The 22,500-nt window shown below is 43.2% G+C and overlaps 1 protein-coding gene across 1 annotated transcript in view; it reads left to right on the forward strand.

The window, feature by feature from the left end:
• Positions 1 to 22,500, forward strand: part of LOC310777972 (uncharacterized protein) — a gene marked incomplete at both ends in the record, with an annotated part of 213,144 nt that overhangs the window by 124,128 nt on the left and 66,516 nt on the right. The window contains one exon of the mRNA XM_083638303.1: positions 6,990 to 7,016. Within this exon, the coding sequence (XP_083494429.1) occupies positions 6,990 to 7,016 (27 nt within the window). The remainder of the gene's footprint in view (positions 1 to 6,989; positions 7,017 to 22,500) is intronic.

Genomic DNA, 22,500 nt, shown 5'->3' on the forward strand with positions numbered 1-22,500 from the left:
ACACTCTCACAGACACAATGCTGCAGTTAAAGCCACACCTTTAGAAGTATTACAGTATTACAATCTATAACAGCAATATTAAATAATAGCCTATAACAACCTATAACAACAACCTATAACAACCATCAGTCCTCCGTTACTCCACTGCTGCTGCTTCGCCTAGATGCGCCCATTGTCAATTTTTACGCTGGACATCATGTTGGTAGACATCATCCATCATCTACGTGGAATAGACCCTTTTCACGGTGGCCATTCTGTGTCTAAAAAGCAGGAAAAACACAGGTCTACCAAAACATGAATTAGGGTTTCCAACGATTAATCGATTAGTCGATCAAATTAATTGGCAACTATTTTGATAATCGATTACCGTAATCGATAATCGATTAATCCTTGCTTTTTGAAATGTTTCAGCTCTATAGCCCTGTTTTTATGTTTCCTTTATATGTACTGTAATTTATGTTGATTGTAACCTGGCTTGTAATTGCTGCCTTCTTGGCCAGATCACATTCGCAAAAGAGATCTTGTATCTCAAATGTCTTATCTGGTTAAATAAAGGTTACATTTAAAAAAAATCGTTTTGAGTACAATTTTAAAAGAAAAGGGTCCCTATCGTTGCATTGGCGCTGTTTCTAGGCCGAACGCCTGGCGCAGCTCAAATCAGTGGGCGTGGACCAGCGCACTTGATATCGTCGTGCTGGCGCTAGACGCAGCCTCAACCATTACAACCACGCCTTTTAAGCGTAAAATTATGCACCGTCATGCTTATTGGATAACTGCAATAAACGAATCGCACGCTTGCCTTTTTAGCTCCAATTCCAGTGATCCCGCAAAACCAGACGAAAGCCAAACGCTCTGCCCCCCCCCCCCCTCCCTTCATCCAGTCTGTCTGTCTGCATTATAGGCTATTATTCCATATTATTATGCTTCTCAAACCAATCTAACTGCAGTTTCAATACTGCAAGCATGTAAATACGCTACACTATAGCAAGATCAAAGTGAAAATAATGTTCTAAACGCATCAGCTAGAAAAATATAGCCTATTAGATTGGTGAAAGTTTGTCCAGAAAGATATAATTTTCTCTCGCCTGCTGCAGGAAGGATGATGCACATAAATATAGCCTACATTATGTAAAGTCATTGCATAAATGTGTTTTTATTGTAAAACTAAATGTGGAGTAGGGCCAAATTATTGGAGCGGACATCACAGTATATAGCAGATGACAGTAGAAGCTTCCGAAGCGCGTTCCGCTGTCACTTATCTAAATCACGTTAAATCCACACAGAGTATATATAGGCTCAAGAGGACATATATGTTTCACATAGGGTGGTGTTTCATTTCATGTTTTATTTGGTCCAATATTGAAATGTTCTACAATTGCAGGTTGTCTTACCATTACACATTATTTTAGATCTACCTTTTATATCTATTTCGGCTCATTTGGTTGCTATTTAGTAGCGAAATGGAGGACCCAATTGCATGCTGGGACAGGGACATTCACAGGCAGTAAACTTACAACTGCTATTTCCTATGGGAAGCTGGGTGCTGCTATGTGTTGTGTCTGTCTGAGCGAGGGAGTCAGAGAGAGAGAGAGAGAGAAGGGTGACAGAGAAGCGGCAGAAGAGCACTGGCGCACTGAATAGGCCTGGTTTCAGAGAGAGACAGAGAAGGGTGACAGGGGAGAGGCAGCAGAAGAGCACTGGCGCACTGAATAGGCCTGGTTTTCAAAGGCGCAAAGCGCTAAATTTACGGCAGGTGCGAAGATAGCAGTATGCCGAGATTTAAGGCCGACACGCCCACTTTGGCCCATTCTGGGACTGCGCCACGCCCATTCGGCCTAAAGCGCATTTGGCAGCGTAAACCATATTGATATCGTCCCAAAACAGGCGCAAGGCACGTTTTTTTGCGTTTAAGGCCCGTTTTAGCGCCGAAGGCCTGTGGGAGAATAGGGCCCAAGGTCTACAAATTCTCTAATTCCAGCTTCTTAAATGTGAATATTTTCTGGTTTCTTTACACCTGTATATGACAGTAAACTGATATCACCTTTGAGTTGTGGACAAAACAAGACATTTGAGGGCGTCATCTTGCGCTTTGAGAAACACTGATCATCATTTGCGACCATTTTCTGGCATTTTATAGACCAAACAACAAATCGATGAATCGAGAAAATAATCAACAGATGAGTCGATTATGAAAATAATTGTCAGTTGCAGCCCTATTTCCAACTTCCCGTCCATTTAGGTGTTCCGGTGCTGCGGCCCGAATGAGTACCTGTGGTTTACCCTGCCTTTTAGACACAAAATGGCGCCTGCGAAAAGGGTCTATATTAAGACTGCGAAGGGGTGCGCACAGTCAAGGTAGCCCATTAAAAGACGGCACAGCACGTTTTACGAGAGAGAGCAGAAGAGGTGTAGATACACTCAACTGCCTGTCGGGGGGGGGGGGGGGGGGGCACAGAGTATCTGTCAGCATTACTGCACTGAACCCTGACTGCCACACCTCATGTACAGCAGAGAGCCCCTTACAAAATGCCTGCCTCCTCCCCACCCCCGCCGTGTGTGTACGTGGGTAGCTGCCTGTTGACTCTGTGCACGTGTGCGTGACGTGTGTGCAAGGTTTAAGCAGCAGCAGAGTACGGCTAACACAGCTTAAGGTTAATAACATTTTCCCTGGAAGTTTCCTCTCCTAATCAACTGCAGCCAAAGTGAAAAAGAGACACTTTCATCATGTGCTGTCTGGAGATGTGAGCACTCCTCCTGCTCGTCTCGTCCTCCTCCTCCTCCTCCTCCTCCTCCTCCTCCTCCTCCTCCTCCTCCCCCTGCTCTTCTGTGCCTCTCCACCATTACTTGTCCTTATCTTTGACTGATCGATTGAAATTCCTATGATGAATTGAATCAACAGCAGAGCGGCGAGCGTGGAGGAGTATACTCCAGCTCTCTCCGGAAGGCACTGTAAAAATCACGCGCCTCCTTTCCATTGTGATCTTTTCTTTGGCAGCTAGAAAAATAAGCTTTTGCTTATCTGCCTCCCCCGCTCCTTCCCCATCTCTCTCCCTTCCAACCTCTGCCCGTGTGCTGCAGCGCGGAGAAGATGCTAAAGTCAAGCTTGTCTTTTTTGACCTCACATGAACTCCCGCAAACTTCTGCCTTCTCTCTCAAAAGCTTTTGGATGAAACACCCAGCATCAAGTGCTGCACATTTTCCAAGGTCAATGACCTTGTGCCGTTTGGAGGGGAGGCTGAATGCATCAATGTAAAGCGACTAACGTCAAATCATTGTCAAAGACTATTATGCGTGTGTTGTGTTTCTGAGACCTGCTGCCGTATCTTGGCTGTGTTTCCTCGGAGCAGGCTAACGGTAGCGTTACTCTGTGGTGTCCCATCACATAATGCTTCAGGGCGGATCATTTACCGGTAGACTAATGTTTGTGTTTGCTGACACAATACGTTTCTCACAATTTCATTGTGAATACTGAGTGACCTCTGACTTACTGTTTGCAAATTATTCTTACATGTATTTATTGGTTTATTGGAACATTATGTTCCAATAAACAAAGGATAAATACATAAATACAATGTGCCAATAATAAACAAAGTACTATATCAAGTTGGATGCCATGCTTTAGAATAGTGGGGGGGGGGGGGGTTTAGCAAACATGTTTGCTAAACGAGTCTGCGTTTTATGACGTAAATTGCTTTTTCATCATCAATATTAATATTTCATGGCACAAAAAGCAAGTTGGCTTTTGTGCGTATTGGCCCACCAGGGCACCCTTACATTAAGGATCTTAGCTACGAACAAAAGCAGGAAGTAGGCAAGTATTGATGAACGCCCCATTGGGATTCATGCATGAGGCTCAAGGTCTTTGAGGGAGCTTTACATGGATTGAGCCGCAGAGCCACACAGAAGGAAGTTAGCATGCAAACGCATAGTGAAGAACCAGCTAACAGATTCCACACAGGAAGTTAGCATGCAAACGCATAGTGAAGAACCAGCCAACAGATTCCACACAGGAAGTTAGCATGTAAACGCATAGTGAAGAACCAGCCAACAGATTCCACACAGGAAGTTAGCATGTAAATGCATAGTGAAGAACCAGCTAACAGATTCCACACAGGAAGTTAGCATGTAAATGCATAGTGAAGAACCAGCCAACAGATTCCACACAGGAAGTTAGCATGCAAACGCATAGTGAAGAACCAGCTAACAGATTCCACACAGGAAGTTAGCATGCAAACGCATAGTGAAGAACCAGCTAACAGATTCCACACAGGAAGTTAGCATGCAAACGCATAGTGAAGAACCAGCTAACAGATTCCACACAGGAAGTTAGCATGTAAACGCATAGTGAAGAACCAGCCAACAGATTCCACACAGGAAGTTAGCATGTAAATGCATAGTGAAGAACCAGCCAACAGATTCCACACAGGAAGTTAGCATGTAAATGTATAGTGAAGAACCAGCCAACAGATTCCACACAGGAAGTTAGCATGTAAACGTATAGTGAAGAACCAGCCAACAGATTCCACACAGGAAGTTAGCATGTAAACGCATAGTGAAGAACCAGCCAACAGATTCCACACAGGAAGTTAGCATGCAAACGCATAGTGAAGAACCAGCTAACAGATTCCACACAGGAAGTTAGCATGTAAACGTATAGTGAAGAACCAGCCAACAGATTCCACACAGGAAGTTAGCATGTAAACGTATAGTGAAGAACCAGCCAACAGATTCCACACAGGAAGTTAGCATGTAAACGCATAGTGAAGAACCAGCCAACAGATTCCACACAGGAAGTTAGCATGTAAACGTATAGTGAAGAACCAGCCAACAGATTCCACACAGGAAGTTAGCATGCAAACGTATAGTGAAGAACCAGCCAACAGATTCCACACAGGAAGTTAGCATGTAAACGCATAGTGAAGAACCAGCCAACAGATTCCACACAGGAAGTTAGCATGCAAACGTATAGTGAAGAACCAGCCAACAGATTCCACACAGGAAGTTAGCATGTAAACGCATAGTGAAGAACCAGCTAACAGATTCCACACAGGAAGTTAGCATGTAAACGTATAGTGAAGAACCAGCCAACAGATTCCACACAGGAAGTTAGCATGTAAACGCATAGTGAAGAACCAGCCAACAGATTCCACACAGGAAGTTAGCATGTAAACGTATAGTGAAGAACCAGCCAACAGATTCCACACAGGAAGTTAGCATGTAAACGCATAGTGAAGAACCAGCCAACAGATTCCACACAGGAAGTTAGCATGTAAACGTATAGTGAAGAACCAGCCAACAGATTCCACACAGGAAGTTAGCATGTAAACGTATAGTGAAGAACCAGCCAACAGATTCCACACAGGAAGTTAGCATGCAAACGTATAGTGAAGAACCAGCCAACAGATTCCACACAGGAAGTTAGCATGTAAACGTATAGTGAAGAACCAGCTAACAGATTCCACACAGGAAGTTAGCATGTAAACGTATAGTGAAGAACCAGCCAACAGATTCCACACAGGAAGTTAGCATGTAAACGCATAGTGAAGAACCAGCCAACAGATTCCACACAGGAAGGTGGGTTGGAGTGTGGCACGCGCTACAGCATAGAGACACTGCGGAGCGCGTCGTCATTCAGAAACCACGCCCAAAACGGGGGAAAAGACAAACTCCTGTCCAATCCTAGCGTTCTCCTATGGTCGTGTGCATGGTCGGGTGTGGCGCAAAGAGATCGTATATACGGAAGATGAACACTCCAACTTACTTCATTGACAGCAACATCCACATTTTTCTTCTCGCCAATTCTCAATGGCTTCCTTGTTTTCCTCGGAAGTACAAAAAAACTTTAACTGGCTATTTTTTTTACATTTGTTGTCTGCGCAGCCCCACCACACAACAGCTTTTAGCTATGTTTAATTCAAGGGAAATTACGCTGGTGTGTGGAAGTGAACGGAGCTTTTCCCCCGTGATGGGCGTGGCCTATTTCATGCAGTGTCTCTATGGAGAGATGCATGATGCACTCCGGGCCACAGGGCGCACTCTGTCTCTCTGTCTCCCTCTCTCTTCCTCTTCCTCTGTCTCTCTGTCTCCCTTTCTCTTCCTCTTCCCCTGTCTCTCTGTCTCCCTCTCTCTTCCTCTGTCTCTCTGTCTCCCTCTCTCTTCCTCTTCCTCTTTCTCTTTAACTGCATTGTCTTTAGAGGCATCTCTCTGCCTCTCTCACACACACCAACAACACATGCACAAACACACATAACTATCAGGTGCTGTGCCCACTTCAAAGACACTAAAACAAAGTCAACTCTGTCCCAGTGACACTCACTCACTCACTCACTCACTCACTCATTGACTGACTGACTGACTGACTGACTCACTCACTCACTCACTCACTCACTCACTGACTCACTCACTCACTCACTCGGGATGCACGATATATCGGCAACCATATCGGCATCGGCTGATGTTAGTAATATTTTAACATATGTTAATATCGGTGATCAATTCGGTATCAGTTGAAATGTTCACATTGAGAGGAAACAATGTGGTAAATCTATATGCTTTTCCAAATGTTTTGGAAATAAAGAAATGCAGTGTTTTTCAGTATGTACAACATTTGATGATCATAGAAACGTGTTTTTATACGAATCGTATCACTTATCGGCCATAACAACAATCGGCTATTGGTGCATCCCCATTACTCACACATCCAGTACAACAAGTGTGTTAGACGGCTTTAGTGGTCTACAGACTACAGAGTGAGAGATATTCTGTCATTCAGCTCAGCATATCACAGGTCTCTGTCTGTTATGCTCTCTCTCCCTCTCTCTCTCTCTCTCTCTCTCTCTCTCTCTCTCTCCCTCTCTCACACACACACACACACACACACAGACACACACACACACACACAGTCACTTACTATGCAAGTGCACACACTCATTGGGCTCATCTGTGATTGCATGGGCCTCTGGTTAATAACTGTTTGCTCTCCTCCACAGACGCCGGCTCAGGATCAGGAGACGATGGTAAGATGATTCACGTCCTCCTCTACTCTGCATGTTAATGTTATTCTGCCCTAGCCGGCTCTGTGCTCATTGTGTGAAGCTACCGTTCATTATGAAACTTATTTGTGACAATTGCGGGGTTGTGCAGCCCTGCAACGTATGACCAGAGATGTGCAGTGGGAGAGGGGACACACACACACACACACACACACACAGATAAGCAAATACTCCTTTGCGTGATGGTAAAAAGACAAAGTCCATCACATCCGTCACCACTTTCAGGGCAAACAACACAACACACTGGCTAGAGCAATGCACATTGGAGGCTTGACATTGGTGGCAAAGGTAAGCACTGTGACTGGAATGACAGAGGCATACAGCATACTGTACTACGCTCATCAGCAGCAGCACAGTAGCATAATAGAGAGGCAAAGTGAACGTCACTTCCTGCTTCAGCACTGTACCAGAGATTTTCTTCCGCAATTTATTTTCCCATAGACTTTTCGTAAAATGCTTGTAAAAAATAGTTCTACAAACCAAGCGGTTCAGCTATATTTAGAATCGGGAGAGACCATAGAACATTTCACACCAAAACCAAAAAAAACGAACTCGAATTAATTTTTTCTTTAAACCCGCATTTTTTTTTTTTTACATTTTGGTCCGAGTGAAATGTTATGCCATCTCTCCTGTTTCTAAATATATCTGTACAGTTTGGTTTGAACAAGTAAAACAATTTTTATAAGCATTTTTACGAAATGTCTATGGGAAAATAAAGGGCGGATTAAAATCTCTGGTACAGTGCTGAAGCAGGAAGTGACGTTCCACTTTGGCTCTCTATAGGTAACATGGATACTCCTATAGCAACTTAGATGACTGGCTGTGTGCGAAAAGAGGGCAAGTGTTGGCTGACTGATAAGGGCAAAGAGGAAGCGTGAGAGGTGGGTGGTGTGGTTTGTTTGGGCGGGTGTGTGAACACAGCAATCGCACTCGGGTGCGGACCAAAAGAACTGGACCGAGACCTTGTTGAAGAGGTGGTCTCCGTCCGGTTCCAAACTGTCCCAAACGGTCCCAAGTGTGCTGCAGTTCGTTTGTGGTGAGAACCTGTTCCGACCGCAATCCGACGCAACTGCAGGAAGCATTGTGTATTTTTGGAGTTTATTGGTTAAACACATCTTCATATCCTGTTTTGGTGACTGGTGAAACTCACGTTTGCGTGGATCAACTTTTGGGGATTTTTTCGCATGATTTTAATCAGTTTGGACTGGACCAACTTACAGTACATCACTGTTCTGGGAATTTATTTGTTCCATCCCAGGAGACTGGAGCTATAGAGAGCCAAAGTGAAACGTCACTTCCTGCTTCAGCACTGTACCAGAAATGTTCATCCGCCATTTATTTTCCCATAGACATTTAGTAAAATGCTTATAAAAATAGTTTTACTTGTTCAAACCAAACGGTTCAGATATATTTAGAAACAGGAGAGATCGCATAACATTTCACCCGGACCAAAACGTAAAAGAATTCGGGTTTAAATTTTTTCTATGTTGTTTTGTTATGTTTTGGTCCAAGTGAAATGTTCTATGGTCTCTCCCGATTCTAAATATAGCTGAACCCTTTGGTTTGAACAAGTAAAACTATTTTCATAAGCATTTTATGAAATGTCTATGGGAAAATAAATAGCGGAAGAAAATCTCTGGTACAGTGCTGAAGCAGGAAGTGACGTTCCACTTTGCCTCTCTATATAATTACCGGAGTTTCCTGACCAATCCAAGAGGGTTGGCAACCCTATCTGGACCGTCTGATTTTTGGCTGCCTGCATGAAAGCGAACCGAACCAGCTGAAAAACGAAACAATGTATCATTTTCGCATCAGTCCACTTCCTTGGTTCGCACCTTATCAGGTGTGAAAGTGCCCTAAGTGTAGATAGACGGAGGCCAGCTTCAATTAGAAACGACACAGTATGCTGAGAGGTGCTATAAAAGTGTGAAGCAGTGAAGAAAGAATAGTGTGTGTTTAAAAAAAAAATCACTATCACCAATGATCTGCATGATTCACTTACCAGTCAATTATGGCCGGAGAGATCTTTCCAATCAATTCAAATTGATTCATTTGACGATGGCTCATTTGTCCAGTTGGCAGATCCAAAACACAAACACATTTACATTGAACTGCCACTGAAATCCGACTGGTGTCAAACAGTGAGGCACCGGGCAGGAGGATGTTCTTCACCTGTCTTCACTTAGGATCAAGCGGCCATAATCTTCTGGTCGTCCATATCACATATCACACTCTGGGAGAAACTAAGGCTGTTGTTTTTCCCTCCGTCTGGCTGTGAAAAGTGCATTGTTCAAGTTGCTATTATTAGCGAGGTGTATGCAGAGGTGGGATGTAACAAAGTAAAAATGACTGTACTTACTGTAAGTAGGATTTTTCACGTATCTGTACTTTACTCAAGTTTTTCCTCGTTACTCAAAACAACTGATTTTCTAAAATAATAATAATAACAACAACAATAATAATAATAATAATAATAATAATAATAAATACTTTGTGCATCAGACAGCTCCCATCCCAGAAGCAACTGATCAAGATTCAAATGTACGACGGAAAATAACCCATTCAATTCCAATCAGATGAGATGAAATGAGACGAGATGAGAGTGGCTGCTTGAGAATCAACACAAAGGAGAGATAAGCAAGAAGAGAGCAAATGTACATGAGTGAATTCAGCTGCAAGGCTTCAGGTTAATGATTTGAATTCAGCTGCAGGGTTTCAGGTTAATGATTTGAACATGAGTGAATTCAGCTGCAAGGCTTCAGGTGAATGATTTGTACATGAGTGAATTCAGCTGCAAGGCTTCAGGTGAATGATTTGAATTCAGCTGCAGGGTTTCAGGTTAATGATTTGAACATGAGTGAATTCAGCTGCAAGGCTTCAGGTGAATGATTTGTACATGAGTGAATTCAGCTGCAAGGCTTCAGGTGAATGATTTGAACATGAGTGAATTCAGCTGCAAGGCTTCAGGTTAATGATTTGAACATGAGTGAATTCAGCTGCAAGGCTTCAGGGGAATGATTTGAATTCAGCTGCAAGGCTTCAGGTGAATGATTTGAATTCAGCTGCAGGGTTTCAGGTTAATGATTTGAACATGAGTGAATTCAGCTGCAAGGCTTCAGGTGAATGATTTGTACATGAGTGAATTCAGCTACAAAGCTTCAGGTGAATGATTTGAACATGAGTGAATTCAGCTGCAAGGCTTCAGGTTAATGATTTGAACATGAGTGAATTCAGCTGCAAGGCTTCAGGTTAATGATTTGAACATGAGTGAATTCAGCTGCAAGGCTTCAGGTTAATGATTTGTACATGAGTGAATTCAGCTGCAAGGCTTCAGGTGAATGATTTGAACATGAGTGAATTCCGCTGCAAGGCTTCAGGTTAATGATTTGAACATGAGTGAATTCAGCTGCAAGGCTTCAGGTTAATGATTTGAACATGAGTGAATTCAGCTGCAAGGCTTCAGGTTAATGATTTGAACATGAGTGAATTCAGCTGCAAGGCTTCAGGTTAATGATTTGAACATGAGTGAATTCAGCTGCAAGGCTTCAGGTTAATGATTTGAACATGAGTGAATTCAGCTGCAAGGCTTCAGGTTAATGATTTGAACATGAGTGAATTCAGCTGCAAGGCTTCAGGTTAATGATTTGAACATGAGTGAATTCAGCTGCAAGGCTTCAGGTTAATGATTTGAACATGAGTGAATTCAGCTGCAAGGCTTCAGGTTAATGATTTGAATTCAGCTGCAAGGCTTCAGGTTAATGATTTGAATTCAGCTGCAAGGCTTCAGGTTAATGATTTGAATTCAGCTGCAAGGCTTCAGGTGAATGATTTGAATTCAGCTGCAAGGCTTCGGGTGAATGATTTGAACATGAGTGAATTCAGCTGCAAGGCTTCAGGTTAATGATTTGAATTCAGCTGCAAGGCTTCAGGTTAATGATTTGAATTCAGCTGCAAGGCTTCAGGTTAATGATTTGAATTCAGCTGCAAGGCTTCAGGTGAATGATTTGAATTCAGCTGCAAGGCTTCAGGTGAATGATTTGAACATGAGTGAATTCAGCTGCAAGGCTTCAGGTTAATGATTTGAACATGAGTGAATTCAGCTGCAAGGCTTCAGGTGAATGATTTGAACATGAGTGAATTCAGCTGCAAGGCTTCAGGTGAATGATTTGAACATGAGTGAATTCAGCTGCACGGCTTCAGGTGAATGATTTGAACATGAGTGAATTCAGCTGCAAGGCTTCAGGTGAATGATTTGAGCTACAGACTCTCATCTGGGATTCAGAGGAACGCTCAGCACAAAAGCAGTTTAGCTCATTAGAAATGACTTTTTTTTTTTACACAACCACTTTTCCTTTCATACTTTCAGTACATTTCACTTTTATACTTTGACTTGAGGATTTGAAATGTTACTTCAACTTCGACAGGAGTATATTTTTAGATGAGTATTTGCACTTTTACTTGAGTAGGGAATTTGTGTATTTCTACCACCCGTGGGTGGACAATATGTCAGGGATGCAAACACATGTATGGTGGAAAAAAAAGAGAGAGCTACCTGAATGACTGGATTGGTTATAATCCATAGCACAGAGCAGGTAATTCATAACGTCATAAGGCTAATCTCAAAATACTTTCTTTATTTTATATAACCCATCCATAAATCATGTGTATTATAGTCTAGTTGCCAAATAGGCCTAAACAAGGATATTATACCTACCATACAGAAACATACCATCTTAGTTAAAATTTGGCGGTGGTGTCTGTGGCGGCGGTGTCTGTTTCATTGTGATGTCATCAGTGATCTCACCCGAGCAATTGTTGTGATGTCATCAGTGATGTCACTCGAGCAACTGTGATGTAGTAATGAGCCGATGGCGCACAGTTGCACGATGGCACCCAGGTGGGTGGGCGGTGTCTGTCTGTCAGTCACGATTTTGGGAGCCCGCGGAGCGAGTGATTTCCATAACTGCAGCCATGGCGCATCATCTCCAGAGTCTCCACCCTAGGAATCATGTGTGTTTACTGTCGTTGTTGTTTTTCTATCTGATAAGCACAAACACACGTCAGCTGTAGATGGACTTGCCCTTGGGGCATCAATCTGGTCACATGGTCAGAAGCCGTCGTTTTGTCCAAATCAAATTGTAACAGTGGAGAAATGGAGTTGCCCCCCGCAAGATCCTGGAAGGACAAAGGAGGCTGAAGCCTTGAACCTAAATGATTTATATGGTACTTGAGTAACACCAGAGACGCTTTATTAGAGCGAGACGCTCCAGCTGCCAGTCAGTTCCTGTGTCTGTGTCAGGTGGCTTTCACCACGGCCACGCCCCTTTAGGAGACTATGGCAGCAGGTCTTGAGTCTATACGAGGGATCAAGCAGCATTTTGGTAAACAATCCCCGTCACTGGGTGGCAACGGCAATGGAACCCTATGGAGCCCAAGTCGTGGCGCGAGGCTTGCTGTCTCACTCTAGCCGGCTAACTCTGTTTTACATTTTAAAAACTGCGACAGTTCACACAACTTTAACACGACATGCATAATATTATACATCAAACTCTTGAGCTACTTCTGCTCTCACTCAGGATGTCAAAATAGAAGCGATGTCACGTGTAGTTTTTGAGATATTAACGTTTGTTTGGCACAACTGATACTATTAACTGCCGCGGGGGTTCCGCATTGCTGGGTGGCGAGTGACGTCACGCTGGTTCGTCCTGTTGGGGTCAGTGTGTGAACGTGATCATAGATTATGACTGATTCTTTCGCCCCATAGTCACCGAAGTAAATAGTGGACCGAGTTTTCACAAGCCACCTATAGCATCTTCTGAACATTCTGACACTAAAAAGTAGGGGTGGGGGAAAAAATCGATTCACCTAAGTATCGCGATTTTTAATGTCACGATTTTTTGGATCGATCTTTTATTCCAGAATCGATAATCGCAAATTAAATTTTTTTCTTTTTTTTTTTTTTTGGGTGCTTGCAGTCAGGCCACTCACTGAACAGCAGGCCAGGCGCCGCCTACTGGTTTACTAGTGGTTTTATTACTTTATTAGTTAGTCTGAAGTAATAATTACACTTCAGGGTTAAAGTGGGTGCATCTCATTGTAAAATTGGACTTCAAACGGCCCAAATCTGGCTTCAAACGGCCCAAATTTCACACGCGTTGGCCCATATCGGCCTGGCCTGCTTGGTATCTAATGCCCGGCCTGAATTATGATCCCAGTCCGCCCCTGTTTTTAACTATATCGCCCAGCCCTACTCATGATATATAATATACAGTCTCTAGTGTATGATTCAACTTTTCCCATGTTCTAATCTAGTGTAAAAAAGCAAACAAACTGAAAAAAGAAAAGAAAAAAATAAACAAAAATCGCAATAAATCGTAATATCGAATCGCAATAATCGTAGAATCGCAATACTTAAGAATCGCAATATAAATCGAATCGGCACCCAAGAATCGTGATAGTATCGAATCGGGAGATAAGTGAATCGCCACAGCCCTACTAAAAAGGCATTTTTCATACAAATCAGGGGAAAATGAACAGTCTCAGGGGAAGAGGTGACCACGCCCATTTAGGAGACCGGAAGACTTATACCGTTTCATACTATTAGCAGAGCCTGTCAATTGATTGATTGGTTTTATTTTGGATGGCAGCTAGTCTTCTCCTGCGTTTGTGCCGGTGCACCCAGCCATATAGCGCCCCCTCTGGTCTCTGGGTTCTACCTCGTGTGTGTTGTTCCAATAGGCCTATATAGCTCCCGGCCAGAGGGGCACTGTGGAGTGGTGTGATGGCTGGACGCACTTGCACACACAAAACGCAGAAGAAGCCTCTCCCATTCAGCCGGATAGGACGAATCAGCGTCAATGCCACCCAAAAATGCGTAGCCCTGCGGCAGTTAACTAGTAAGAGTTGTGCCAAACAAACGTTAATACTGTATCTCAAAAAGTCTACATCACATCGCGTATATTTTGACATTCTGAGTGAGAGCAGAGTTAGCTCAAGAGTTTGATGTATAATACGTGTCGTGTTAATGTTGTGTCAACTGTTTTAAAATTGTAAACGCGGTCGGCCGGCTAGAGTCAGACGCTCAAACTCAGGCTCCATAGGGTTCCATTGCCGTTGCCACCCAGTGACGCGGTTTGTTTTAGCAAAATGCTGCTCTGCTGATCGCTCTCGTATTGCTGTTTGTCATTGCAGGTTGTTTGCACGTGCACATGATGTGTATGCAGGGTGTCTGTTAGGGAGCTGTATGTATGTATACATGTGCATCTGCTAGCTCATCATACAAAATGAACAATGCAAAAGGGATTAATGTGTCATTCAACTAAGACTCTAATCAGTTGGCTAATTGGCTAACAATAGCCAGCGCTAATGCAAACGTGGAGAGTACACAGTTGGTGGTCCGGCTCATCTGTTAGTGTGCATTAGAATGTGTGTGTATATGTACACACTCCTGTGTCTCTGTCTGTGTTGACCCTTTCTTCATTAACTCTAATGCACATCACCAAATATCTATCAGAGACTGATTTGAACAGAGATTAGTCTCCAAAAACAGCGGACGGACGGACGGACGGACGGGTGAGCGGAAATTAAACTGGTCGCTAGGTCAAGCAGAGAGAAAGAGACACAGAGAGGGAGAGAGAGAGAGAGAGAGAGAGAGAGAGAGAGAGAGATGGGGAGACAAAAAAAAATGGCCGGAGGAGAGGAGGGAAATAGATAAGAGAGGAAACAGAAGCTGAGCGTTACAGAGAGAGAGAGAGAGAGATGGGAGGAGAGGAGTGCAGACAGCGATAAGAAGCCCGGGATCAGGCGGAACGACAAAATGAAACCAACATTTGTAAATACATTCTCTGAGCGCAGTAATGAGAATATTTTGAGTTATTGCCACATTGAATTCAAACTCTGCTGTGTGTGGAGGAGCCTTGTTGTGACTCAGCAGACAAAGGACCACAATCTGAGCTTTGATGTCATATTTGTGTTTGCGCCTTCTTTCTAGCCTCATGTTGCATCTGGTAAAGCTGAAATGACAGTAAAAATGGCACTTTTTTTTTTTACTGGCATTGTTAAGAATGGACAAAGAGATATCAGCAGGGGTGTAGAGGTAAATACAGAGGTGGGTGGACTATCCAAGGTGACTTTACTATGGATGTGCATTTCTAGCAAAAACACTCATCGAAATTCGCTGGGCCAAAGTCGAGTTTTCGTCGAAATTCGCCCCCCCCTAAATAATAATAATAATTAAAAAGAAAAGGCGAGTTAAATGCTATAGGTCAAGTAAAACAATTTGTATAAGCATTTTAGGCAAGGTCTATGGAAAAATTAACCTGACGCTGCCAGATGGACGGTATAGCTCCACATACATTTCACTAAACCAGTCGATCTGGGAATGCACTAACCAGACCCGCTGACGGAGGCGGGCACTTTTTCCAAGCTACTTGGCAGGTGATTGGATGACCCATCTGTCTATCACCGCTGGTGGGTGTTAACTTCAACCAATCAGATCGCCGAAGGTGCTTGTGCCTGATCTCCGTGGTATTCATTGATTGAGTCCTCACGGTCGTAAAGTCACCTTCGAAGCATTTAGTTAGATTATAACGAACTGGTTGTGTGGCTTAGCCTTCCCAAATGTTGAGGGTCGTTTTTTAGAATTTAATACATAGAATTGGGAACGTTACATTCAATTTCATTCAGACTGCCTGTCACTTCCGCGGCGGCAGCCATGTTGACGAGTGAAAAGAACTACAAAGACCATGTACCCACTACTTGCCCAGATGAGCCTGAGCCCGCCTACGGCTGCCGCTGATTCGTCGGGCCGGCATGGCTCGACCAATCATCTTAACTGCCTGTGCATGACAAGATGGGTACGTCGAGAGAATCTCTTTTGATCTCGCGAGGTTATCCATCTTGCAAGCAAGGTTATGGAAAAATGAATGGCGGATGAAATCCCATGGGCAGGGAGAGGGGGTGACTTTGGCACTCTACTGATGGTCACAGACCCAGACTAGGTCTGTTTATCGGCTTTGTCTTTTGACGTCTTTTATCTGAAGTCTTAATCTTAATTTGATCTTACTTTTATTCTATTATTTTATTCATTTTGGTTTTCATCCTATGATTATACCACTATTTACTTGAATGTTTGCTCTTTTCCACCTCTCTCCTCCTATGAATTTAATCCTGTTTATTATTGTTTGATTGCCTTTTAAATTCATAATCTGAGTATCGTGCTTTTATTTCGTCTGTCAAAGCACTTTGTTGTAAACTCTGCTTTTAAAGGTGCTCTATGATCATCATTATCATCATTATCATCATCATCATCATTATTATTATTATTATTATTGTTATTATTATTATTATCATGCTATGATTAAAGACTTTGAAAATAGGCCATGCACCTCTCAACCAAGGTTTTCTCTGAACCTTCTTGAAAGCTCACTTTGAATGCTCCCTTTGTGAAAGCTCTGGGAGGCCTAAAGCAGAAGCTTTTGGAGCTGTCTCTATTCTCAAACGGGAAACTGTCAAATAAATGCAACGTATTGATCATTCAGGGGAGAGAAGACAATTAAGGGAGAATAGCTGTGGGGGTAGAGAATGGCCAGCGGGGAGAGACAGAACAAAAAGGAGGAGGCAAGGACAGGGGAGGAGAAACAGGAGCACACCCTATAAAGATAGAATGATAGCGGAGGTAGAGGGGAGGAGAGGAGAGGAAGTGGGGTGGGGGTGGGGGGGGGGGGGGGAGGAGGAGGAAGAGGAGGTTTTATGAGCAGAGGAGAAGGTTAAAGACGGCGCTTATAAAAGGTGCCTCGGCTCATAGGGACCAGCCTTCCCAGTAAAAATAATTTACTGGCCATTGATAAATCTACACACATATACACACACAGGGATCTGGTGGGGGGGGGGGGGGGGGGGGGGCTCTGTGTGTGTGTGTGTGTGCGTGTGTGTGTGTGTGTGTTTACTGTTGTTGTTGTTTTTGATCTGATAAGCACAAACACACGTCAGCTGTAGATGGACTTGCCCTTGGGGCATCAATCTGGTCACATGGTCAGAAGCCGTCGTTTTGTCCAAATCAAATTGTAACAGTGGAGAAATGGAGTTGCCCCCCCGCAAGATCCTGGAAGGACAAAGGAGGCTGAAGCCTTGAACCTAAATTATTTATATGGTACTTGAGTAACACCAGAGACGCTTTATTAGAGCGAGACGCTCCAGCTGCCAGTCAGTTCCTGTATCTGTGTCAGGTGGCTTTCAGCACGGCCACGCCCCTTTAGGAGACTAGAGCAGCAGGTCTTGAGTCTATAGACCCATTTCACGGGGGCCATTTTGTGTCAAAAAGGCAGGGTAAACACAGGTGCAAGCAAAACACTAATGAGGGTTTCCAACTTCCATGATTGGAAGTTGGAAACCCTCATTAGTGTTTTGCTTGCACCTGTGTTTACCCTGCCTTTTTGACACAAAATGGCCCCCGTGAAATGGGTCTATTGGAGTCAATGTGTGAACGTGATCATAGATTAGGACTGATTATTTCGTCCCATAGTCACCCGAGTATGCGAGGGATCAGTGTTGGTAAGCAAACAGCTTACTGGTGCTAACTCTATAATGGGACCCTATAGGAGCCAGCCTAGCAGGCTGTGCTGTTTGTCTAAAATTCACTTCATTTTAAAAACCGCCACAGTTCACACAACTTTTAACACGACATACATACTACTGCATATTATAATACATCAGACTCTTGAGCTACTTCTGCTCTCACTCAGAATGTCAAAATATAAGCGATGTGATGTATGGTTTTTGAGACATTAACGTTTGTTTGGCACAACTCATACTAGTTAACAGCTGCGGGGATCCGCATTTCCGTGAGGGTTGTGATGTCACGCGCCTATATAGAGGACAGAGTTTTCACCAGCCACCTATAGTATGTTCTGAACGTTCTGACACTAAAAAGGCCTTTTTCAGACAAATCAGGAGAAAATGAACTGTCTCAGTGGGAGAGGTGACCACGCCCATTTAGGAGACCAGAAGAGTATATTTCATACTATTAGCAGAACCTGTAATGCTTCATCTTGATCATGTATAAAGTATCATCTTTGGTAACACTCCTGTTCAAAGTGCATTCTTCCCAGAGTTCATCGTTGAATATGTCTAAAATATAGAAAATCCAGTCTGTCAGAGTGTAATTTTGTCAACCAATGACTTAAATGCGCCATCATTATCATAAAAAAAAATGGATCATTTTAGGTTTGTGCTTCCATAGTAACTTCCAGTTTAATTGTGGATATATTGTTAGAATGGAAATCTTCTAAGACCCAAATAAAAAACTTGAAACTAGAACACTGGTTAGAAAGCGGTAAGAAACGACTGCCTGCGGGCCTCAGAGTCAGTGGTGCCAAACCCTGCCACGCTCTGTGGACTTGTGGCATCGACGTGACCCAGTTCCTCTGCAGTTGAGAAGGCTAACTGTTATCCAGAGGAAGGGCTTTGTCAAGGTCACAACTTATCGGAGCCATTCTTTCTGTTTGAATGGCCAAAAGAAACGACTCCATTACGAGCGCTCCGCGGCAGGTAGAGAGCACTGTGATCGTCTCTATAGTCTAATTATCAGCCTTTCTAAGGCATTGGTCTCTCTTCTTTCTCTTCTTTCTCGCTCATCTCTCCTATCCCATTTCCTTTCTATCGCTCTCATTATGTCCAACAGTCATTTTGGAGTGAAACTTGTGATCGAGCGATAATCCTTCATTGCTATGAAGAATATGTAAATCACTCCTCTCTTAATCCATCATTGTTGAGGGTAAAGTTAGACGTGCCTAGGTAGACTACATGCCTGTGTGCATGTTAGCATGTTCAGTTCACCTACGCAAGCCCTGTCACCAGCATGCATTATGTATTTAACTTGGTACGTGTGTTGACTAATGAAGGGATAAACACTGCATTTAATTGAATTGAAATACCATAGCCTGATTGGGGTAATTACTCAAATGATCATTGTGAACCCACCGCACTATAGATTTGCAGGTACTTCATTAATTTGAATTAAGTGTGAGGCTCCACTACTGAGCAATTATGAATTCAATTTCTATTGATCTCCCCCGGTCAATACAGAGCAACACACAATGATGGCCCCCCTTTGAAAAAGTCGAGCTGATTATTGAGTCCAGTGAGGTCACTAAACACTTATTGTTACACACACACCTATGGGACTATATACTGTACACACTTATTGTTACACACACACCTATGGGACTATATACACACTTATTGTTACACACACACCTATGGGACTATATACTGTACACACTTATTGTTACACACACACCTATGGGACTATATACACACTTATTGTTACACACACACCTATGGGACTATATACACACTTATTGTTACACACACACCTATGGGACTATATACTGTACACACTTATTGTTACACACACACCTATGGGACTATATACACACTTATTGTTACACACACACCTATGGGACTATATACTGTACACACTTATTGTTACACACACACCTATGGGACTATATACACACTTATTGTTACACACACACCTATGGGACTATATACACACTTATTGTTACACACACACCTATGGGACTATATACACACTTATTGTTACACACACACCTATGGGACTATATACACACTTATTGTTACACACACACCTATGGGACTATATACTGTACACACTTATTGTTACACACACACCTATGGGACTATATACACACTTATTGTTACACACACACCTATGGGACTATATACACACTTATTGTTACACACACACCTATGGGACTATATACACACTTATTGTTACACACACACCTATGGGACTATATACACACTACGGATCGCGTCATACTTTGAAAGCCACGCCCATCATGGGGGGAAACGACAAACTGGCAAAAGTGGCGATCTGGAGTCCATCAGATATGGAGCCTGACAAGGATTTTCCTGTTTTCGAGTAGACAGGCCTGTCAAAGAGTTATTTAACGACACTACCTCCAAACAGAGAGGGAACTGTACTGTACTGACGACACTACCTCCAAACAGAGAGGGAACTGTACTGTATTGACCACACTACCTCCAAACAGAGAGGGAACTGTACTGTACTGACGACACTACCTCCAAACAGAGAGGGAACTGTACTGTATTGACCACACTACCTCCAAACAGAGAGGGAACTGTACTGTACTGACGACACTACCTCCAAACAGAGAGGGAACTGTACTGTATTGACCACACTACCGCCAAACAGAGAGGGAACTGTACTGTACTGACGACACTACCTCCAAACAGAGAGGGAACTGTACTGTACTGACGACACTACCTCCAAACAGAGAGGGAACTGTACTGTATTGGCAACACTAACTCCAAACAGAGAGGGAACTGTACTGTATTGACGACACTAACTCCAAACAGAGAGGGAACTGTACTGTATTGACGACACTACCTCCAAACAGAGAGGGAACTGTACTGTATTGACGACACTACCTCCAAACAGAGAGGGAACTGTACTGTACTGATGACACTACCTCCAAACAGAGAGGGAACTGTACTGTATTGGCGACACTACCTCCAAACAGAGAGGGAACTGTACTGTATTGACCACACTACCTCCAAACAGAGAGGGAACTGTACTGTATTGACCACACTACCTCCAAACAGAGAGGGAACTGTACTGTATTGACCACACTACCTCCAAACAGAGAGGGAACTGTACTGTATTGACGACACTACCTCCAAACAGAGAGGGAACTGTACTGTACTGACGACACTACCTCCAAACAGAGAGGGAACTGTACTGTATTGACCACACTACCTCCAAACAGAGAGGGAACTGTACTGTACTGACGACACTACCTCCAAACAGAGAGGGAACTGTACTGTACTGACGACACTACCTCCAAACAGAGAGGGAACTGTACTGTACTGACGACACTACCTCCAAACAGAGAGGGAACTGTACTGTATTGACGACACTACCTCCAAACAGAGAGCGAACTGTACTGTATTGACCACACTACCTCCAAACAGAGAGGGAACTGTACTGTATTGACCACACTACCTCCAAACAGAAAGGGAACTGTACTGTACTGTACTGACGACACTACCTCCAAACAGAGAGGGAACTGTACTGTACTGACGCCACTACCTCCAAACAGAGAGGGAACTGTACTGTACTGACGACACTACCTCCAAACAGAGAGGGAACTGTACTGAAAAAAATTAACATAATTGGCCTCCATCAATGTATTTTTTCATAACTCCAGTAAAGCTGGATAAATGATCCCACACTGTGGCCCTGATGTGAAATACTTTGACATTTACCCCCCGACTTCATTTAATCACCAGGTGAGATACTGAATTAACCTTTCATAATTTCACTTCATATTAAAAAATGTGAAGTAGGCTACAGCCAGGGTGATCAAATAATTGCTGTCTGAGGCTGCGACTCACGTGACTTGAAGGCACATGCTGACGTCGTAGACCTGACTTGGTGACACAGTAATATTGAGAAATGCTGCACTGAACGACGTAGCCTATTGTGTCTTTTGGAGCGCTGCCAAATTGTCATGAATAATAAATTACATAATGTGCAGACCTGTTTTAAATTTGAACTAGATGACGGTGAGTCATCTTGGGATAACTCTTGTTGTGATTTGGCGCTATATAAATATAAAATTGATTGATTGATTGATTGATTGATTGATTGATTGCAGCCTCCACTGCAGGAGTTTTGATTGAAAAAAAAATTATATATACTGTATATATATATATATATATATATATATATATATATATATATATATATATATATATATATATATATACTGTATATATATATGGGTATATACATGGGATGCAAACAATCAAAGATCAATTACTTGCTCGTTAAGGATTTACTCAAACCCGTGAAATTTACTCGATTTACTATCAGACCATGTGTTGTCTCGTATTACATTCTAACTGTCAGTAAAATTGGGTATTTTCAATGCATGTTTCAATGAGCACGCCAGAGGGCGCAACAACCTGGCCAGGCAGTCATCTCCAGGTCTGCAAAGAGAGGAAAAAGAAAGAGCAGAACGCCATCTTTTGCCAATGTAAAGTGGGTGAAGTGAACAGAAAGGAGACGATACTCACCTGCAAATACTGTCATTCTGTGTACACATGCAACACAACGACAAGCGCAATGCTCCACCACTAAGACAAGCTGGCTGGCTGAGCCTGGCTCCTCCTCCATCAGCTCCACCACTAAGACAAGCTGGCTGACTGAGTCTGGCTCCTCCTCCTCCATCAGCTCAGTGTGAGGAAGAGCTGCGACGCACAGCCTCAAGTGAGCTGTAGCCCCCTAGAGGCAGTGCCCGCGGCTTAAAAGCTGACGCAAATGTCTTTCATATATCTAGGCTTCTATGTTTATATATGTTTCACAGGCTATGCCATGCTGTGGAAATATGCAATATGC

The sequence above is a fragment of the Poromitra crassiceps genome (genome assembly GCF_964638095.1).
Source record: "Poromitra crassiceps genome assembly, chromosome: 6".
In the NCBI taxonomy this organism is placed as follows: Eukaryota; Metazoa; Chordata; class Actinopteri; order Beryciformes; family Melamphaidae; genus Poromitra; species Poromitra crassiceps.